General features: G+C 47.2%; 1 protein-coding gene across 1 annotated transcript in view; it reads right to left on the reverse strand.

The window, feature by feature from the left end:
• Positions 1-15828, reverse strand: part of LOC124027069 (kinesin-like protein KIF13B) — a 58431-nt gene that overhangs the window by 14388 nt on the left and 28215 nt on the right. Inside the window, 10 exon segments of the mRNA XM_046339620.1 lie at positions 1942-2019; positions 2637-2795; positions 4460-4552; positions 8071-8247; positions 8515-8633; positions 11255-11310; positions 11387-11513; positions 11773-11872; positions 12731-12880; positions 15230-15362. Of these exon segments, the coding sequence (XP_046195576.1) occupies positions 1942-2019; positions 2637-2795; positions 4460-4552; positions 8071-8247; positions 8515-8633; positions 11255-11310; positions 11387-11513; positions 11773-11872; positions 12731-12880; positions 15230-15362 (1192 nt within the window).

The raw sequence follows: 15828 nt of genomic DNA on the forward strand, positions 1-15828 counted from the left end.
CAGGGGGTACCGGTACAGAGTCAATGTGGAGGCTATATACAGGGGGTACCGGTACAGAGTCAATGTGGAGGCTATATACAGGGGGTACCGGTACAGAGTCAATGTGGAGGCTATATACAGGGGGTACCGGTACAGAGTCAATGTGGAGGCTATATACAGGGGGTACCGGTACAGAGTCAATGTGGAGGCTATATACAGGGGGTACCGGTACAGAGTCAATGTGGAGGCTATATACAGGGGGTACCGGTACAGAGTCAATGTGGAGACTATATAGGGGGTCCCAGTACAGAGTCAATGTGGAGGCTATATACAGGGGGTACCGGTACAGAGTCATTGTGGAGGCTATATACAGGGTATTACGGTACATAGTCAATGTGGAGACTATATACAGGGGGTACCGGTACATAGTCAATGTGGAGGCTATATACAGGGGGTACCGGTACATAGTCAATGTGGAGGCTATATACAGGGGGTACCGGTACAGAGTCAATGTGGAGGCTATATATAGGGGGTACCGGTACAGAGTCAATGTGGAGACTATATAGGGGGTCCCAGTACAGAGTCAATGTGGAGGCTATATACAGGGGGTACCGGTACAGAGTCATTGTGGAGGCTATATACAGGGGGTACCGGTACAGAGTCAATGTGGAGGCTATATACAGGGGTACCGGTACAGAGTCAATGTGGAGGCTATATACAGGGGGGGTACCGGTACAGAGTCAATGTGGAGGCTATATACAGGGTGTTACGGTACTGAGTCAATGTGGAGGGGCAGAATTAAGCATTTCTTGCAGTAAAATTATACACCAAATATAGGCATACATATATATATATATAAATATTGTGAATGCTCAGTTAGCCACCATCTGTAGAGGGGCCATCTTTAGGGGGCACCGGTTATTTGAGGTCATTGAGGTAATATGTAAATGTACGTAGAGTTATTAAAGTGACTGCATTGATAATAACAGAAAGTAGTATGTGTAAAGAGGGGGTGGGTGTGGCACTGCAAATAGTCTGGGTAGCCATTTGATGTTCAGGAATCTTTACAATAGTCTGGGTAGCCATTTGATGTTCAGGAGTCTTTACAATAGTCTGGGTAGCCATTTGATGTTCAGGAGTCTTTACAATAGTCTGGGTAGCCATTAGATGTTCAGGAGTCTTTACAATAGTCTGGGTAGCCATTTGATGTTCAGGAGTCTTTACAATAGTCTGGGTAGCCATTAGACGAGATGTTCAGGAGTCTTTACAATAGTCTGGGTAGCCATTTGATGTTCAGGAGTCTTTACAATAGTCTGGGTAGCCATTAGACGAGATGTTCAGGAGTCTTTACAATAGTCTGGGTAGCCATTAGACGAGATGTTCAGGAGTCTTTACAATAGTCTGGGTAGCCATTTGATGTTCAGGAGTCTTTACAATAGTCTGGGTAGCCATTAGACGAGATGTTCAGGAGTCTTTACAATAGTCTGGGTAGCCATTTGATGTTCAGGAGTCTTTACAATAGTCTGGGTAGCCATTTGATGTTCAGGAGTCTTTACAATAGTCTGGGTAGCCATTTGACCAGATGTTCAGGAGTCTTTACAATAGTCTGGGTAGCCATTTGACGAGATGTTCAGGAGTCTTTACAAAACTTTACACGTTGCGTTCATATTTTTGTTCAGTAAAAATTCACTGACTATTTTGGAGGAAGTGTATACTGGCTACGGCATCTCAAGATGGACAAACAGTCCTATTGTCGTTATTTTCTCCTTTTACAAAACGCCGAGTTGGGCTAGCCGAGTTGGGCTAGCCGAGTTGGGCTAGCCGAGTTGGGCTAGCCGAGTTGGGCTAGCCGAGTTGGGCTAGCCGAGTTGGGCTAGGCGAGTTGGGCTAGGCGCCAGCCGAACTGAAGCATGCTAAAGCCTTAAGGTACAGGTCGATAGACCGTGTGAGCTCATTTCTTACCCGGTTCACATTAGGAGAGCTGAGAGCACGTCTGGGAGACTTGGTCTTGACAGACAACCGCTCCTTCACTGCAACTTCCTACACACACACAGACACACAGGGTTTATGTTATGTAAGAGGGGTGTGTACAGTCGTGGCCTAAAGTTTTGAGAATGACACAAATATTAATTTTCACAAACAGTTTGCTGCCTCAGTTTGTATGGTGGCTATTTGTACTCCAGAATGTTATGAAGAGTGATCAGATGAATTGCAATTAATTGCAAAGTCCCTATTTGCCATGCAAATGAACTGAATCCCCCAAAAAACATTCCCACTGCATTTCAGCTCTGCCACAAAAGGACCAGCTGACATCATGTCAGTGATTCTCTCGTAAACACAGGTGTGAGTGTTGACAAGGACAAGGATAGAGATCACTCGGTCATGCTGATTGAGTTCAAATAACAGACTGGAAGCTTCAAAAGGGTCAACACTGCAAATATTGACTCTTTGCATCAACTTCATGTAATTGTCAATAAAAGCCTTTGACACTTATGAAATGCTTGTAATTATACTTCAGTGTTCCATAGTAACATCTGACAAAAATATCTAAAGACACTGAAGCAGCAAACGTTGTGGAAATTAATATTTGTGTCATTCTCAAAACGTTTGGCCACGACTGTATGTATTATTGTGGAGAGGTCTGCCTGTCCGTCTACCTGTCGTAGTCGGTCCAGGGTGAGTATATTCTCCACAGCCAGGACACTGCGGAGGTACTTCTCTATGGCAGCCTCACTGTCCCCTGACTGGACATCCTGAACATCCACACTGGCGGCTAGTCTGGCCAGCATCTCTCTGTCCTCTGGACCCTGGACCTCCTGGAGGGGGGGGGGGGAGAAGCATCGATAATATACAGGTAACTGACAAAATAATGCAAACACCTTAGAAAATGAGGGATACAAAAGTACAGTGTATTGAAAGCAGGTGCTTCCACAGGGTGTGGTCCCTGAGTTAATTAAGCAATTAACATCCCATCATGCTTAGGGTCATGTATAATAATGCCTGGCAGGCCATTATTTTAGATATCATGACTATGCCCCAATGCCCCCATTCACAGGACACGAGAGGTCACTGAATGGTTTGATGAGCATGAAAACAATGTAACCCATTACCCATGGCTTTCTCAGTCACCAGATCTTATGGGAGATTTTGTAGAGGCGTCTGAGACAGAGTTTTCCACCACCATCAACAGAACCCCAAAGGATGAAAGAATGGTGTTTCTTCCATCCAATAGACTTCCAGACACTTGTTCCTTCCATCCAATAGACTTCCAGACACTTGTTCCTTCCATCCAATAGACTTCCAGACACTTGTTCCTTCCATCCAATAGACTTCCAGACACTTGTTCCTTCCACCCAATAGACTTCCAGACACTTGTTCCTTCCACCCAATAGACTTCCAGACACTTGTTCCTTCCATCCAATAGACTTCCAGACACTTGTTCCTTCCATCCAATAGACTTCCAGACACTTGTTCCTTCCATCCAATAGACTTCCAGACACTTGTTTCTTCCATCCAATAGACTTCCAGACACTTGTTTCTTCCATCCAATAGACTTCCAGACACTTGTTTCTTCCATCCAATAGACTTCCAGACACTTGTTCCTTCCATCCAATAGACTTCCAGACACTTGTTTCTTCCATCCAATAGACTTCCAGACACTTGTTCCTTCCATCCAATAGACTTCCAGACACTTGTTTCTTCCATCCAATAGATATTTGTAGAATCTAGGCCAAGGTGTAATGAAGCTGTTCTGGTTCGTGGTGGACCAACGCCCTTTAAAGACACTTTATGTTGGTGTTTCTGTTCTTTTGACAGTTACCTGTATAAGATAATGTATCATAAATCATGTTTAATAGATAATGCACTGTAGTTAATGTGTCAGAGCCAAAAACTATATGACAACTGTTACTTCTGGACACCCATCTAAAGTGACAATATCACAGTGACCTCATCAACATGTGCCATAAATCATGAAAACAGACCTCAGCTAACTGGGTTTGGGCACCATTGAGATTGAAAAGTTTCTGGGTGCCATGTTGGCACCAAAACATGATGTACTTTTTACTGTATTCTCCAGGTCTTTTTACTGTATTCTCCAGTTCTTTTTACTGTATTCTCCAGGTCTTTTTACTGTATTCTCCAGGTCTTTTTACTGTATTCTCCAGGTCTTTTTACCGTATTCTCCAGGTCTTTTTACCGTATTCTCCAGGTCTTTTTACCGTATTCTCCAGGTCTTTTTACCGTATTCTCCAGGTCTTTTTACCGTATTCTCCAGTTCTTTTTACTGTATTTTCCAGGTCGTTTTACTGTATTTTCCAGGTCGTTTTACTGTATTTTCCAGGTCGTTTTACTCCTGCTTAATTTGACCGGTTCTCAATCCAAAAACAGGTATTTAACCTCAAGGGAATTAATATATAAAGGTAACTGAAATTAAATGAGTTCACGGGTGTTTGCACCAAAACACCTGCGTTTCTCTCACCCCAGGTATGTTGGAGACGATCTCCAAGGTGACTCCACAGCCAGGAATGGTGCTGCGATGAGACATCTTCTTCATCAGACTCTGACCCCAACCCTGGTACATAACCATGATATCAGCATCCACTACACCCACGATATAAACATCCACTACACCCACGATATAAACATCCACTACACCCACGGTATAAACATCAACTACACCCACGATATAAACACATCAACTACACCCACGATATAAACACATCAACTACACCCACGATATAAACATCAACTACACCCACGATATCAACACATCAACTACACCCACGATATAAACACATCAACTACACCCACGATATAAACACATCAACTACACCCACGATATAAACACATCAACTACACCCACGATATAAACACATCAACTACACCCACGATATAAACACATCAACTACACCCACGATATAAACACATCAACTACACCCACGATATAAACACATCAACTACACCCACGATATAAACACATCAACTACACCCACGATATCAACACATCAACTACACCCACGATATCAACACATCAACTACACCCACGATATCAACACATCAACTACACCCACGATATAAACACATCAACTACACCCACGATATAAACACATCAACTACACCCACGATATAAACACATCAACTACACCCACGATATAAACACATCAACTACACCCACGATATAAACACATCAACTACACCCACGATATAAACACATCAACTACACCCACGATATAAACATCAACTACACCCACGATATAAACACATCAACTACACCCACGATATAAACACATCAACTACACCCACGATATAAACACATCAACTACACCCACGATATAAACACATCAACTACACCCACGATATAAACACATCAACTACACCCACGATATAAACATCAACTACACCCACGATATAAACATCAACTACACCCACGATATAAACATCAACTACACCCACGATATAAACACATCAACTACACCCACGATATAAACACCAACTACACCCACGATATAAACACATCAACTACACCCACGATATAAACACATCAACTACACCCACGATATAAACACATCAACTACACCCACGATATAAACACATCAACTACACCCACGATATAAACACATCAACTACACCCACGATATAAACACATCAACTACACCCACGATATAAACACATCAACTACACCCACGATATAAACACATCAACTACACCCACGATATCAACACATCAACTACACCCACGATATCAACACATCAACTACACCCACGATATCAACACATCAACTACACCCACGATATCAACACATCAACTACACCCACGATATCAACACATCAACTACACCCACGATATCAACACATCAACTACACCCACGATATAAACACATCAACTACACCCACGATATCAACACATCAACTACACCCACGATATCAACACATCAACTACACCCACGATATCAACACATCAACTACACCCACGATATAAACATCAACTACACCCACGATATAAACACATCAACTACACCCACGATATCAACACATCAACTACACCCACGATATAAACACATCAACTACACCCACGATATAAACACATCAACTACACCCACGATATAAACATCAACTACACCCACGATATAAACATCAACTACACCCACGATATAAACATCAACTACACCCACGATATAAACATCAACTACACCCACGATATAAACACATCAACTACACCCACGATATAAACATCAACTACACCCACGATATAAACACATCAACTACACCCACGATATAAACACATCAACTACACCCACATCAACTACACCCACGATATAAACACATCAACTACACCCACGATATAAACACATCAACTACACCCACGATATAAACACATCAACTACACCCACGATATAAACACATCAACTACACCCACGATATAAACACATCAACTATACCCACGATATCAACACATCAACTATACCCACGATATCAACACATCAACTACACCCACGATATAAACACATCAACTACACCCACGATATAAACACATCAACTACACCCACGATATAAACACATCAACTACACCCACGATATAAACACATCAACTACACCCACGATATAAACACATCAACTACACCCACGATATAAACATCAACTACACCCACGATATAAACATCAACTACACCCACGATATAAACATCAACTACACCCACGATATAAACACATCAACTACACCCACGATATAAACATCAACTACACCCACGATATAAACATCAACTACACCCACGATATAAACACATCAACTACACCCACGATATAAACACATCAACTACACCCACGATATAAACACATCAACTACACCCACGATATAAACATCAACTACACCCACGATATAAACACATCAACTACACCCACGATATAAACACATCAACTACACCCACGATATAAACATCAACTACACCCACGATATATCAGAGCGTCTGCTAAATGACTTAAATGTAAATGTAAATGTAAATATAAACACATCAACTACACCCACGATATAAACATCAACTACACCCACGATATAAACACATCAACTACACCCACGATATAAACACATCAACTACACCCACGATATAAACATCAACTACACCCACGATATAAACACATCAACTACACCCACGATATAAACACATCAACTACACCCACGATATAAACACATCAACTACACCCACGATATAAACATCAACTACACCCACGATATAAACATCAACTACACCCACGATATAAACACATCAACTACACCCACGATATAAACATCAACTACACCCACGATATAAACACATCAACTACACCCACGATATAAACACATCAACTACACCCACGATATAAACATCAACTACACCCACGATATAAACACATCAACTACACCCACGATATAAACATCAACTATACCAAATTAAGATACATCATATACTACACTATAACTATCATACAAAACAGCATTGGTATAGACTGGATACTAATTACTCATTCATTATTATGCCCAGAAATGAAGGAACATTGAAAAGCTGCTGCTTAAATACGTGAACAACTGCATTATACAGGAGCAAGTTACTGAGCATATTTCTGATTTGTTGTCCAGTGTGTTTGACTCCTACCCGTCGTCTGGTGTGTGTGTGACTCCTACCTGTCGTCCGGTGTGTGTGTGACTCCTACCCGTCGTCTGGTGTGTGTGTGACTCCTACCTGTCGTCTGGTGTGTGTGTGACTCCTACCTGTTGTCCAGTGTGTGTGTGACTCCTACCTGTTGTCCAGTGTGTGTGTGACTCCTACCTGTTGTCCAGTGTGTGTTTGACTCCTACCTGTCGTCCAGTGTGTGTGTGACTCCTACCTGTCGTCCAGTGTGTGTGTGACTCCTACCTGTCGTCCAGTGTGAGTGTGACTCCTACCTGTCGTCCAGTGTGCGTGTGACTCCTACCTGTCGTCCAGTGTGCGTGTGACTCCTACCTGTCGTCCAGTGTGCGTGTGACTCCTACCTGTCGTCCAGTGTGTGTGTGACTCCTACCTGTCGTCCAGTGTGTGTGTGACTCCTACCTGTCGTCCAGTGTGTGTGTGACTCCTACCTGTCGCCCGGATACGTTGACACAGATGCGTTTTCTGAGAACCAGCTGCATGTTAGCAGGGTGTGAGAGCTGAACTACGACCCTGACTGTCAGGTACACTCGGAGGTCAGCCGACGCGCTGCGACTCAACTGGGGACAGTCATGTACCGTAGAGTCCCACGCCGCCTCCGCACCAACCTGGGGAGGGGGATGATACATGCCTGGTTCAACATCTAGTCCCCTCGTTACTTCTGATAGACCTTAAAGGGGTCTGATAGGGGTAAGCAGCTCGGCAGAGATTCCACCGGGCCGGTAGCACCGGTTCCTACACATCGGATCCTTTCAGATCTATGACAAGAGTCTTAAGAAAAGACGAGGTGTTGATTTGGACCAGGAGATCACTACTGGTGTTAGAGCCTCAGTCGGTTTCAGCTCCAGTTTGTGTCTTTAAGACCGTTAGCTCACCTCTCCATCGGAATGTTTGACGATGTGCAGGTCGAAGAACTCATCCTCATCCTCATGGTTCAGCATGGCGTCCAGACCTCCAGCCAGCGGAGCAGACAGGTTGTCCTGGAAATCATCAGCTAGAGAGAGAGCGAGAGAGAGAGACAGACAGAGAGAGAGAGACAGAGACAGAGAGGTCTTCATTTAGACAGGGAGTCAATGTTGAGACCAAGGTGTCTTCATTTAGACAGGGAGTCAATGCTGAGACCAAGGTGTCTTCATTTAGACAGGTAGTCATCGCTGAGACCAAGGTGTCTTCATTTAGACAGGGAGTCAATGCTGAGACCAAGGTGTCTTTACTTCGACAGGGAGTCAATGCTGAGACCAAGGTGTCTTCATTTAGACAGGGAGTCAATGCTGAGACCAAGGTGTCTTCATTTAGACAGGGAGTCAATGCTGAGACCAAGGTGTCTTTACTTCGACAGGGAGTCAATGTTGAGACCAAGGTGTCTTCATTTAGACAGGGAGTCAATGCTGAGACCAAGGTGTATTCATTAAGACCTAAGCTAACAGTTGATTAAATGATTTGAACATGTTTTTCTAGGCAAGAAAATTTCAAGATCGACCTAAATAATAAATAAAAAAATAGTCATGAGGGGCCGCCTTCCAAACTCTGGCGATAATCGTTAGATTAAAAATGTGTGTCAATGACTCTGCAATCAAGGGGAACAGGAAGCTTCAGCATGAAAAGATCGAGCAAATCAGCCCCAGGATATTTTTTTTTAAGCAAGGCATCTAGCACATCACTAGTAGAACGTTGTTGAAGTTAAAATAAACATTCAGTAGAAGTTGACTGATCTGCCAATGAGCCAACTGGAGTCTGAATGAGGGGCGGGCAGTTGACTGATCTGCCAATGAGCCAACTGGAGTCTGAATGAGGGGCGGGCAGTTGACTGATCTGCCAATGAGCCAACTGGAGTCTGAATGAGGGGCGGGCAGTTGACTGATCTGCCAATGAGCCAACTGGAGTCTGAATGAGGGGCGGGCAGTTGACTGATCTTCCAATGAGCCAACTGGAGTCTGAATGAGGGGCGGGCAGTTGACTGATCTTCCAATGAGCCAACTGGAGTCTGAATGAGGGGCGGGCAGTTGACTGATCTTCCAATAAGCCAACTGGAGTCTGAATGAGGGGTGGGCAGTTGACTGATCTGCCAATGAGCCAACTGGAGTCTGAATGAGGGGCGGGCAGTTGACTGATCTTCCAATGAGCCAACTGGAGTCTGAATGAGGGGCGGGCAGTTGACTGATCTGCCAATGAGCCAACTGGAGTCTGAATGAGGGGCAGGCAGTTGACTGATCTGCCAATGAGCCAACTGGAGTCTGAATGAGGGGCAGGCAGTTGACTGGCTGGCTGACCAGGGTCAATTAAACCACAGTTTCTTTCAAATAAAAAGCCTGCCAAAATAAAATGCTTTTTAAAAGCATCACTTCTCATTTCTTTCAGTAATGATGCCAGAGTCTGACAACTTTCTTAGGCAGGGAAGGAGAAGAATTTCCATGCAGCTGCAGCTGCAGCTGTCCGATAGAAATTAGAGAGTAGAGTAGCTTGATTTAGCTTTCTTAATTGAGGAGGCACACCTCTCTCTTAATTGAGGAGGCACACCTCTCTCTTAATTGAGGAGGCACACCTCTCTCTTAATTGAGGAGGCACACCTCTCTCTTAATTGAGGAGGCACACCTCTCTCTTAATTGAGGAGGCAGACCTATTTCTTAACTGCCTGAAATGCGGCCAATTAGTTTATCTAACATGAAGAAGGGAGAGTGAAGAAGGGAAAGAGAGAAGGAGAGGAAAAGAGAGAAGGAGAGAGGAAAAGAGAGAAGGAGAGAGGAAAAGAGAGAAGGAGAGAGGAAAAGAGAGAAGGAGAGAGGAAAAGAGAGAAGGAGAGAGGAAAAGAGAGAAGGAGAGGAAAAGAGAGAAGGAGAGAGGAAAAGAGTGAAGGAGAGAGGAAAAGAGAGAAGGAGAGAGGAAAGAGAGAAGGAGAGAGGAAAGAGAGAAGGAGAGAGGAAAAGAGAGAAGGAGAGAGGAAAAGAGTGAAGGAGAGAGGAAAAGAGTGAAGGAGAGAGGAAAAGAGTGAAGGAGAGAGGAAAAGAGAGAAGGAGAGAGGAAAAGAGTGAAGGAGAGAGGAAAAGAGTGAAGGAGAGAGGAAAAGAGAGAAGGAGAGAGGAAAAGAGAGAAGGAGAGAGGAAAAGAGTGAAGGAGAGAGGAAAAGAGAGAAGGAGAGAGGAAAAGAGAGAAGGAGAGAGGAAAAGAGAGAAGGAGAGAGGAAAAGAGAGAAGGAGAGAGGAAAAGAGAGAAGGAGAGAGGAAAAGAGTGAAGGAGAGAGGAAAAGAGAGAAGGAGAGAGGAAAGAGAGAAGGAGAGGAAAAGAGAGAAGGAGAGAGGAAAAGAGAGAAGGAGAGAGGAAAAGAGTGAAGGAGAGAGGAAAAGAGTGAAGGAGAGAGGAAAAGAGTGAAGGAGAGAGGAAAAGAGAGAAGGAGAGAGGAAAAGAGTGAAGGAGAGAGGAAAAGAGTGAAGGAGAGAGGAAAAGAGAGAAGGAGAGAGGAAAAGAGTGAAGGAGAGAGGAAAAGAGTGAAGGAGAGAGGAAAAGAGAGAAGGAGAGAGGAAAAGAGAGAAGGAGAGAGGAAAAGAGAGAAGGAGAGAGGAAAAGAGTGAAGGAGAGAGGGAAAGAGAGAAGGGAAGAGGAGAAAAGAGCAGAACGTACCACTAAGGTCCAGGAAGAGGACAGGAATGTGAGTCTCCATCCCAGGAACAGGAACTCTGTAATAGGGGGAAATTAACCAATCAGAACACTGGGAGCTCACAGCACTCCCCCCCTAACACACACCCCCTCTACCTCTCTGCGGGGGCTCCAGGGATCCCGCTACCAGCCGAAGGTAACAGGACGGCGTTACGTTCCTCTGTCAGGGTCAGACGACATTCTAACAGCTGAGCCTCCCTCTCCACGTCATCCTCTGACTTATCTACACACACACACACACACAGTACCATAGTCACTGATTATAGTCTTGTCAAACTGCTCTCTGTGTGTAGTGAGTGTCGTAAGGAGGTCTTCAATATGCTCTGTGTGTAGTGTGTGTCGTGAGGAGGTCATCAATATGCTCGGTGTGTAATGTAATGTGTGTCGTGAGGAGGTCATCAATACGCTCTGTGTGTTGTGTGTGTCGTGAGGAGGTCATCAATACGCTCGGTGTGTAATGTAGTGTGTTAGTCAGGGCTGACCGGGCTTTTGGACCATCTTCTGCAGGTGCTGGTCCAGGTACTCTTGTCTCGTAGTGAGGGTGGTCAGCCACTGGTCCCTCAACCTCTCCAGATCAACTTCCTGCACACACACACACACACACACACACACACACACACACACACACACACACACACACACACACACACACACACACACACACACACACACACACACACACACACACACACACACACACACACACACACACACACACACTTCAGCTCTATCCCTCCTATATAGATTGTCTTCTCCTACACAGACTCACACCTCAGCCCTGGTACTATCTGAACTTGTCCAATAAGAACAACATTTCTGTTTCGGTACGGTGTGCACAACTGAGGAAAAAAAACTTGACTACTTTCCTCCACTGACCTCACGGGGAGAATCTCCTCCGTCCTCCACTCACCTCACGGGGAGAATCCCCGCCGTCCTCCACTCACCTCACGGGGAGAATCTCCTCCGTCCTCCACTCACCTCACGGGGAGAATCTCCTCCGTCCTCCACTCACCTCACGGGGAGAATCTCCTCCGTCCTCCACTCACCTCACGGGGAGAATCCCCTCCGTCCTTCACTCAACTCACGGGGAGAATCTCCTCCGTCCTTCACTCAACTCACGGGGAGAATCTCCTCCGTCCTTCACTCAACTCACAGGGAGAATCTCCTCCGTCCTTCACTCAACTCACGGGGAGAATCTCCTCCGTCCTTCACTCAACTCACAGGGAGAATCTCATCTGCATTGCCTTTATTCCTTTCTCTCTCCTCTCCTTCCTATCAAAGCCCATTGGAAGAGAAGATGAGAGGGGAGGAACCTCTGACATTTAAATCCAATGGGCTTTGAGAAGGAGGAGAGGAGTGAGGACACGAGTAGTCAAGGAAATACAATTGAGGTTCTCCCAATGTCTCAGACTACCATAAACTGATTCCAATCAGTGTTACCTGATAGCTGTCCATGTCCTCATCCGAAGGGCGGGCCTGCCGAACCTCCACATTGCCGATGGAAACAGAGAGGATTTTTGTGGCAATGAGAGGCATGGTGCCCGAGTCCTGTACAGACCGGACCTCCACCTGAACACGACGAGACTGGCCCTGGGGAGGGGGAGACAGGGTTCAGGTTAGAGACTGGCCCTGGGGAGGGGGAGACAGGGTTCAGGTTAAAGACTGGCCCTGAGGAGGGGGAAACAGGGTTCAGGTTAAAGACTGGCCCTGGGGAGGGGGAGACAGGGTTCAGGTTAGAGACTGGCCCTGAGGAGGGGGAAACAGGGTTCAGGTTAGAGACTGGCCCTGGGGAGGGGAGACAGGGTTCAGGTTAGAGACTGGCCCTGGGGAGGGGAGACAGGGTTCAGGTTACAGACTGGCCCTGGGGGACAGGGTTCAGGTTAGAGACTGGCCCTGGGGAGGGGAGACAGGGATCAGGTTAGAGACTGGCCTTGGGGAGGGGGAGACAGGGTTCAGGTTACAGACTGGCCCTGAGGAGGGGGAGACAGGGATCAGGTTAGAGACTGGCCTTGGGGAGGGGAGACAGGGTTCAGGTTACAGACTGGCCCTGAGGAGGGGGAGACAGGGATCAGGTTAGAGACTGGCCTTGGGGAGGGGAGACAGGGTTCAGGTTAGAGACTGGCCCTGAGGAGGGGAGACAGGGATCAGGTTAGAGACTGGCCCTGAGGAGGGGAGACAGGGATCAAGTTAGAGACTGGCCCTGAGGAGGGGGAGACAGGGATCAAGTTAGAGACTGGCCCTGGGGAGGGGGAGACAGGGTTCAGGTTACAGACTGGCCCTGGGGAGACAGGGTTCAGGTTACAGACTGGCCCTGGGGAGGGGGAGACAGGGTTCAGGTTACAGACTGGCCCTGGGGGACAGGGTTCAGGTTACAGACTGGCCCTGGGGGACAGGGTTCAGGTTAGAGACTGGCCTTGGGGGACAGGGTTCAGGTTACAGACTGGCCCTGGGGGACAGGGTTCAGGTTACAGACTGGCCCTGGGGGACAGGGTTCAGGTTACAGACTGGCCCTGGGGGACAGGGTTCAGGTTAGAGACTGGCCCTGGGGGACAGGGTTCAGGTTACAGACTGGCCCTGGGGGACAGGGTTCAGGTTACAGACTGGCCCTGGGGAGGGGGAGACAGGGTTCAGGTTACAGACTGGCCCTGGGGAGGGGGAGACAGGGTTCAGGTTACAGACTGGCCCTGAGGAGGGGGAGACAGGGTTCAGGTTACAGACTGGCCCTGGGGGACAGGGTTCAGGTTACAGACTGGCCCTGGGAGACAGGGTTCAGGTTACAGACTGGCCCTGGGGAGGGGGAGACAGGGTTCAGGTTACAGACTGGCCCTGGGGGACAGGGTTCAGGTTACAGACTGGCCCTGGGGGACAGGGTTCAGGTTACAGACTGGCCCTGGGGGACAGGGTTCAGGTTACAGACTGGCCCTGGGGGACAGGGTTCAGGTTACAGACTGGCCCTGGGGGACAGGGTTCAGGTTACAGACTGGCCCTGGGGGACAGGGTTCAGGTTACAGACTGGCCCTGGGGAGGGGGGAGACAGGGTTCAGGTTACAGACTGGCCCTGGGGAGGGGGAGACAGGGTTCAGGTTACAGACTGGCCCTGGGGGACAGGGTTCAGGTTACAGACTGGCCCTGGGGGACAGGGTTCAGGTTACAGACTGGCCCTGGGGGACAGGGTTCAGGTTACAGACTGGCCCTGGGGGACAGGGTTCAGGTTACAGACTGGCCCTGGGGGACAGGGTTCAGGTTACAGACTGGCCCTGGGGAGGGGGAGACAGGGTTCAGGTTACAGACTGGCCCTGGGGAGGGGGAGACAGGGTTCAGGTTACAGACTGGCCCTGGGGGACAGGGTTCAGGTTACAGACTGGCCCTGGGGAGGGGGACAGGGTTCAGGTTACAGACTGGCCCTGGGGGACAGGGTTCAGGTTACAGACTGGCCCTGGGGGACAGGGTTCAGGTTACAGACTGGCCCTGGGGGACAGGGTTCAGGTTACAGACTGGCCCTGGGGAGGGGGAGACAGGGTTCAGGTTACAGACTGGCCCTGGGGGACAGGGTTCAGGTTACAGACTGGCCCTGGGGGACAGGGTTCAGGTTACAGACTGGCCCTGGGGGACAGGGTTCAGGTTACAGACTGGCCCTGGGGGACAGGGTTCAGGTTACAGACTGGCCCTGGGGGACAGGGTTCAGGTTACAGACTGGCCCTGGGGGACAGGGTTCAGGTTACAGACTGGCCCTGGGGAGGGGGAGACAGGGTTCAGGTTAGAGACTGGCCCTGGGGAGGGGGAGACAGGGTTCAGGTTAGAGACTGGCCCTGCAGGGATCACAGACTTTTCCTACTAAACATCTAGTATACATCAAATAAAACAACTCTTGTAGACTCCCAAGAGGTAGCGCCAAAACACACTGTGTCCTGTACTGCACACAGAAAACAAGCTCCCGACCTGTCTGAGCAGGAAGATGCCCCCAGTGCCCACGTCCTTGGGTGGTAGGACCTCTACAGGGGTGAACTCTCCTGCGTCATTCAGCTCCAACAACTGAACCCACAGCTCTAATCTACGAGTCACCTCACTCCACCTGGTCACACACACACACACACACACACACACACACACACACACACACACACACACACACACACACACACACACACACACGACAGTAATCAAATCAAGGTTTATTTATACAGAACATTTCAGACATGGAAAACAACACAATGTGCTTCCCAGGAAAAAAACTAAAACATTTACTACAGAACAAGTATAAGAGGATAAGAAAAGTAAAACATTTACTACAGAACAAGTATAAGAGGATTTTAAAAAACAACTAAAGAATAACAAAACTGCACAACAACAAAAAATTCATTCGACTGAAATGTATCGTCCGCATTTAACCCAACACCTCTGAATCAGAGAGGTGCGGGGGGGTCTCTAAATAAAAAAGGTTAAAATATACCAACCCACAGTCACCTGGCTATATACCAACCCACAGCTCCAGTCACCTGATTATATACCAACCCACAGCTCCAGTCACCTGGTTATAT

Source organism: Oncorhynchus gorbuscha, unplaced genomic scaffold (assembly GCF_021184085.1).
Source record: "Oncorhynchus gorbuscha isolate QuinsamMale2020 ecotype Even-year unplaced genomic scaffold, OgorEven_v1.0 Un_scaffold_2921, whole genome shotgun sequence".
NCBI lineage: Eukaryota > Metazoa > Chordata > Actinopteri > Salmoniformes > Salmonidae > Oncorhynchus > Oncorhynchus gorbuscha.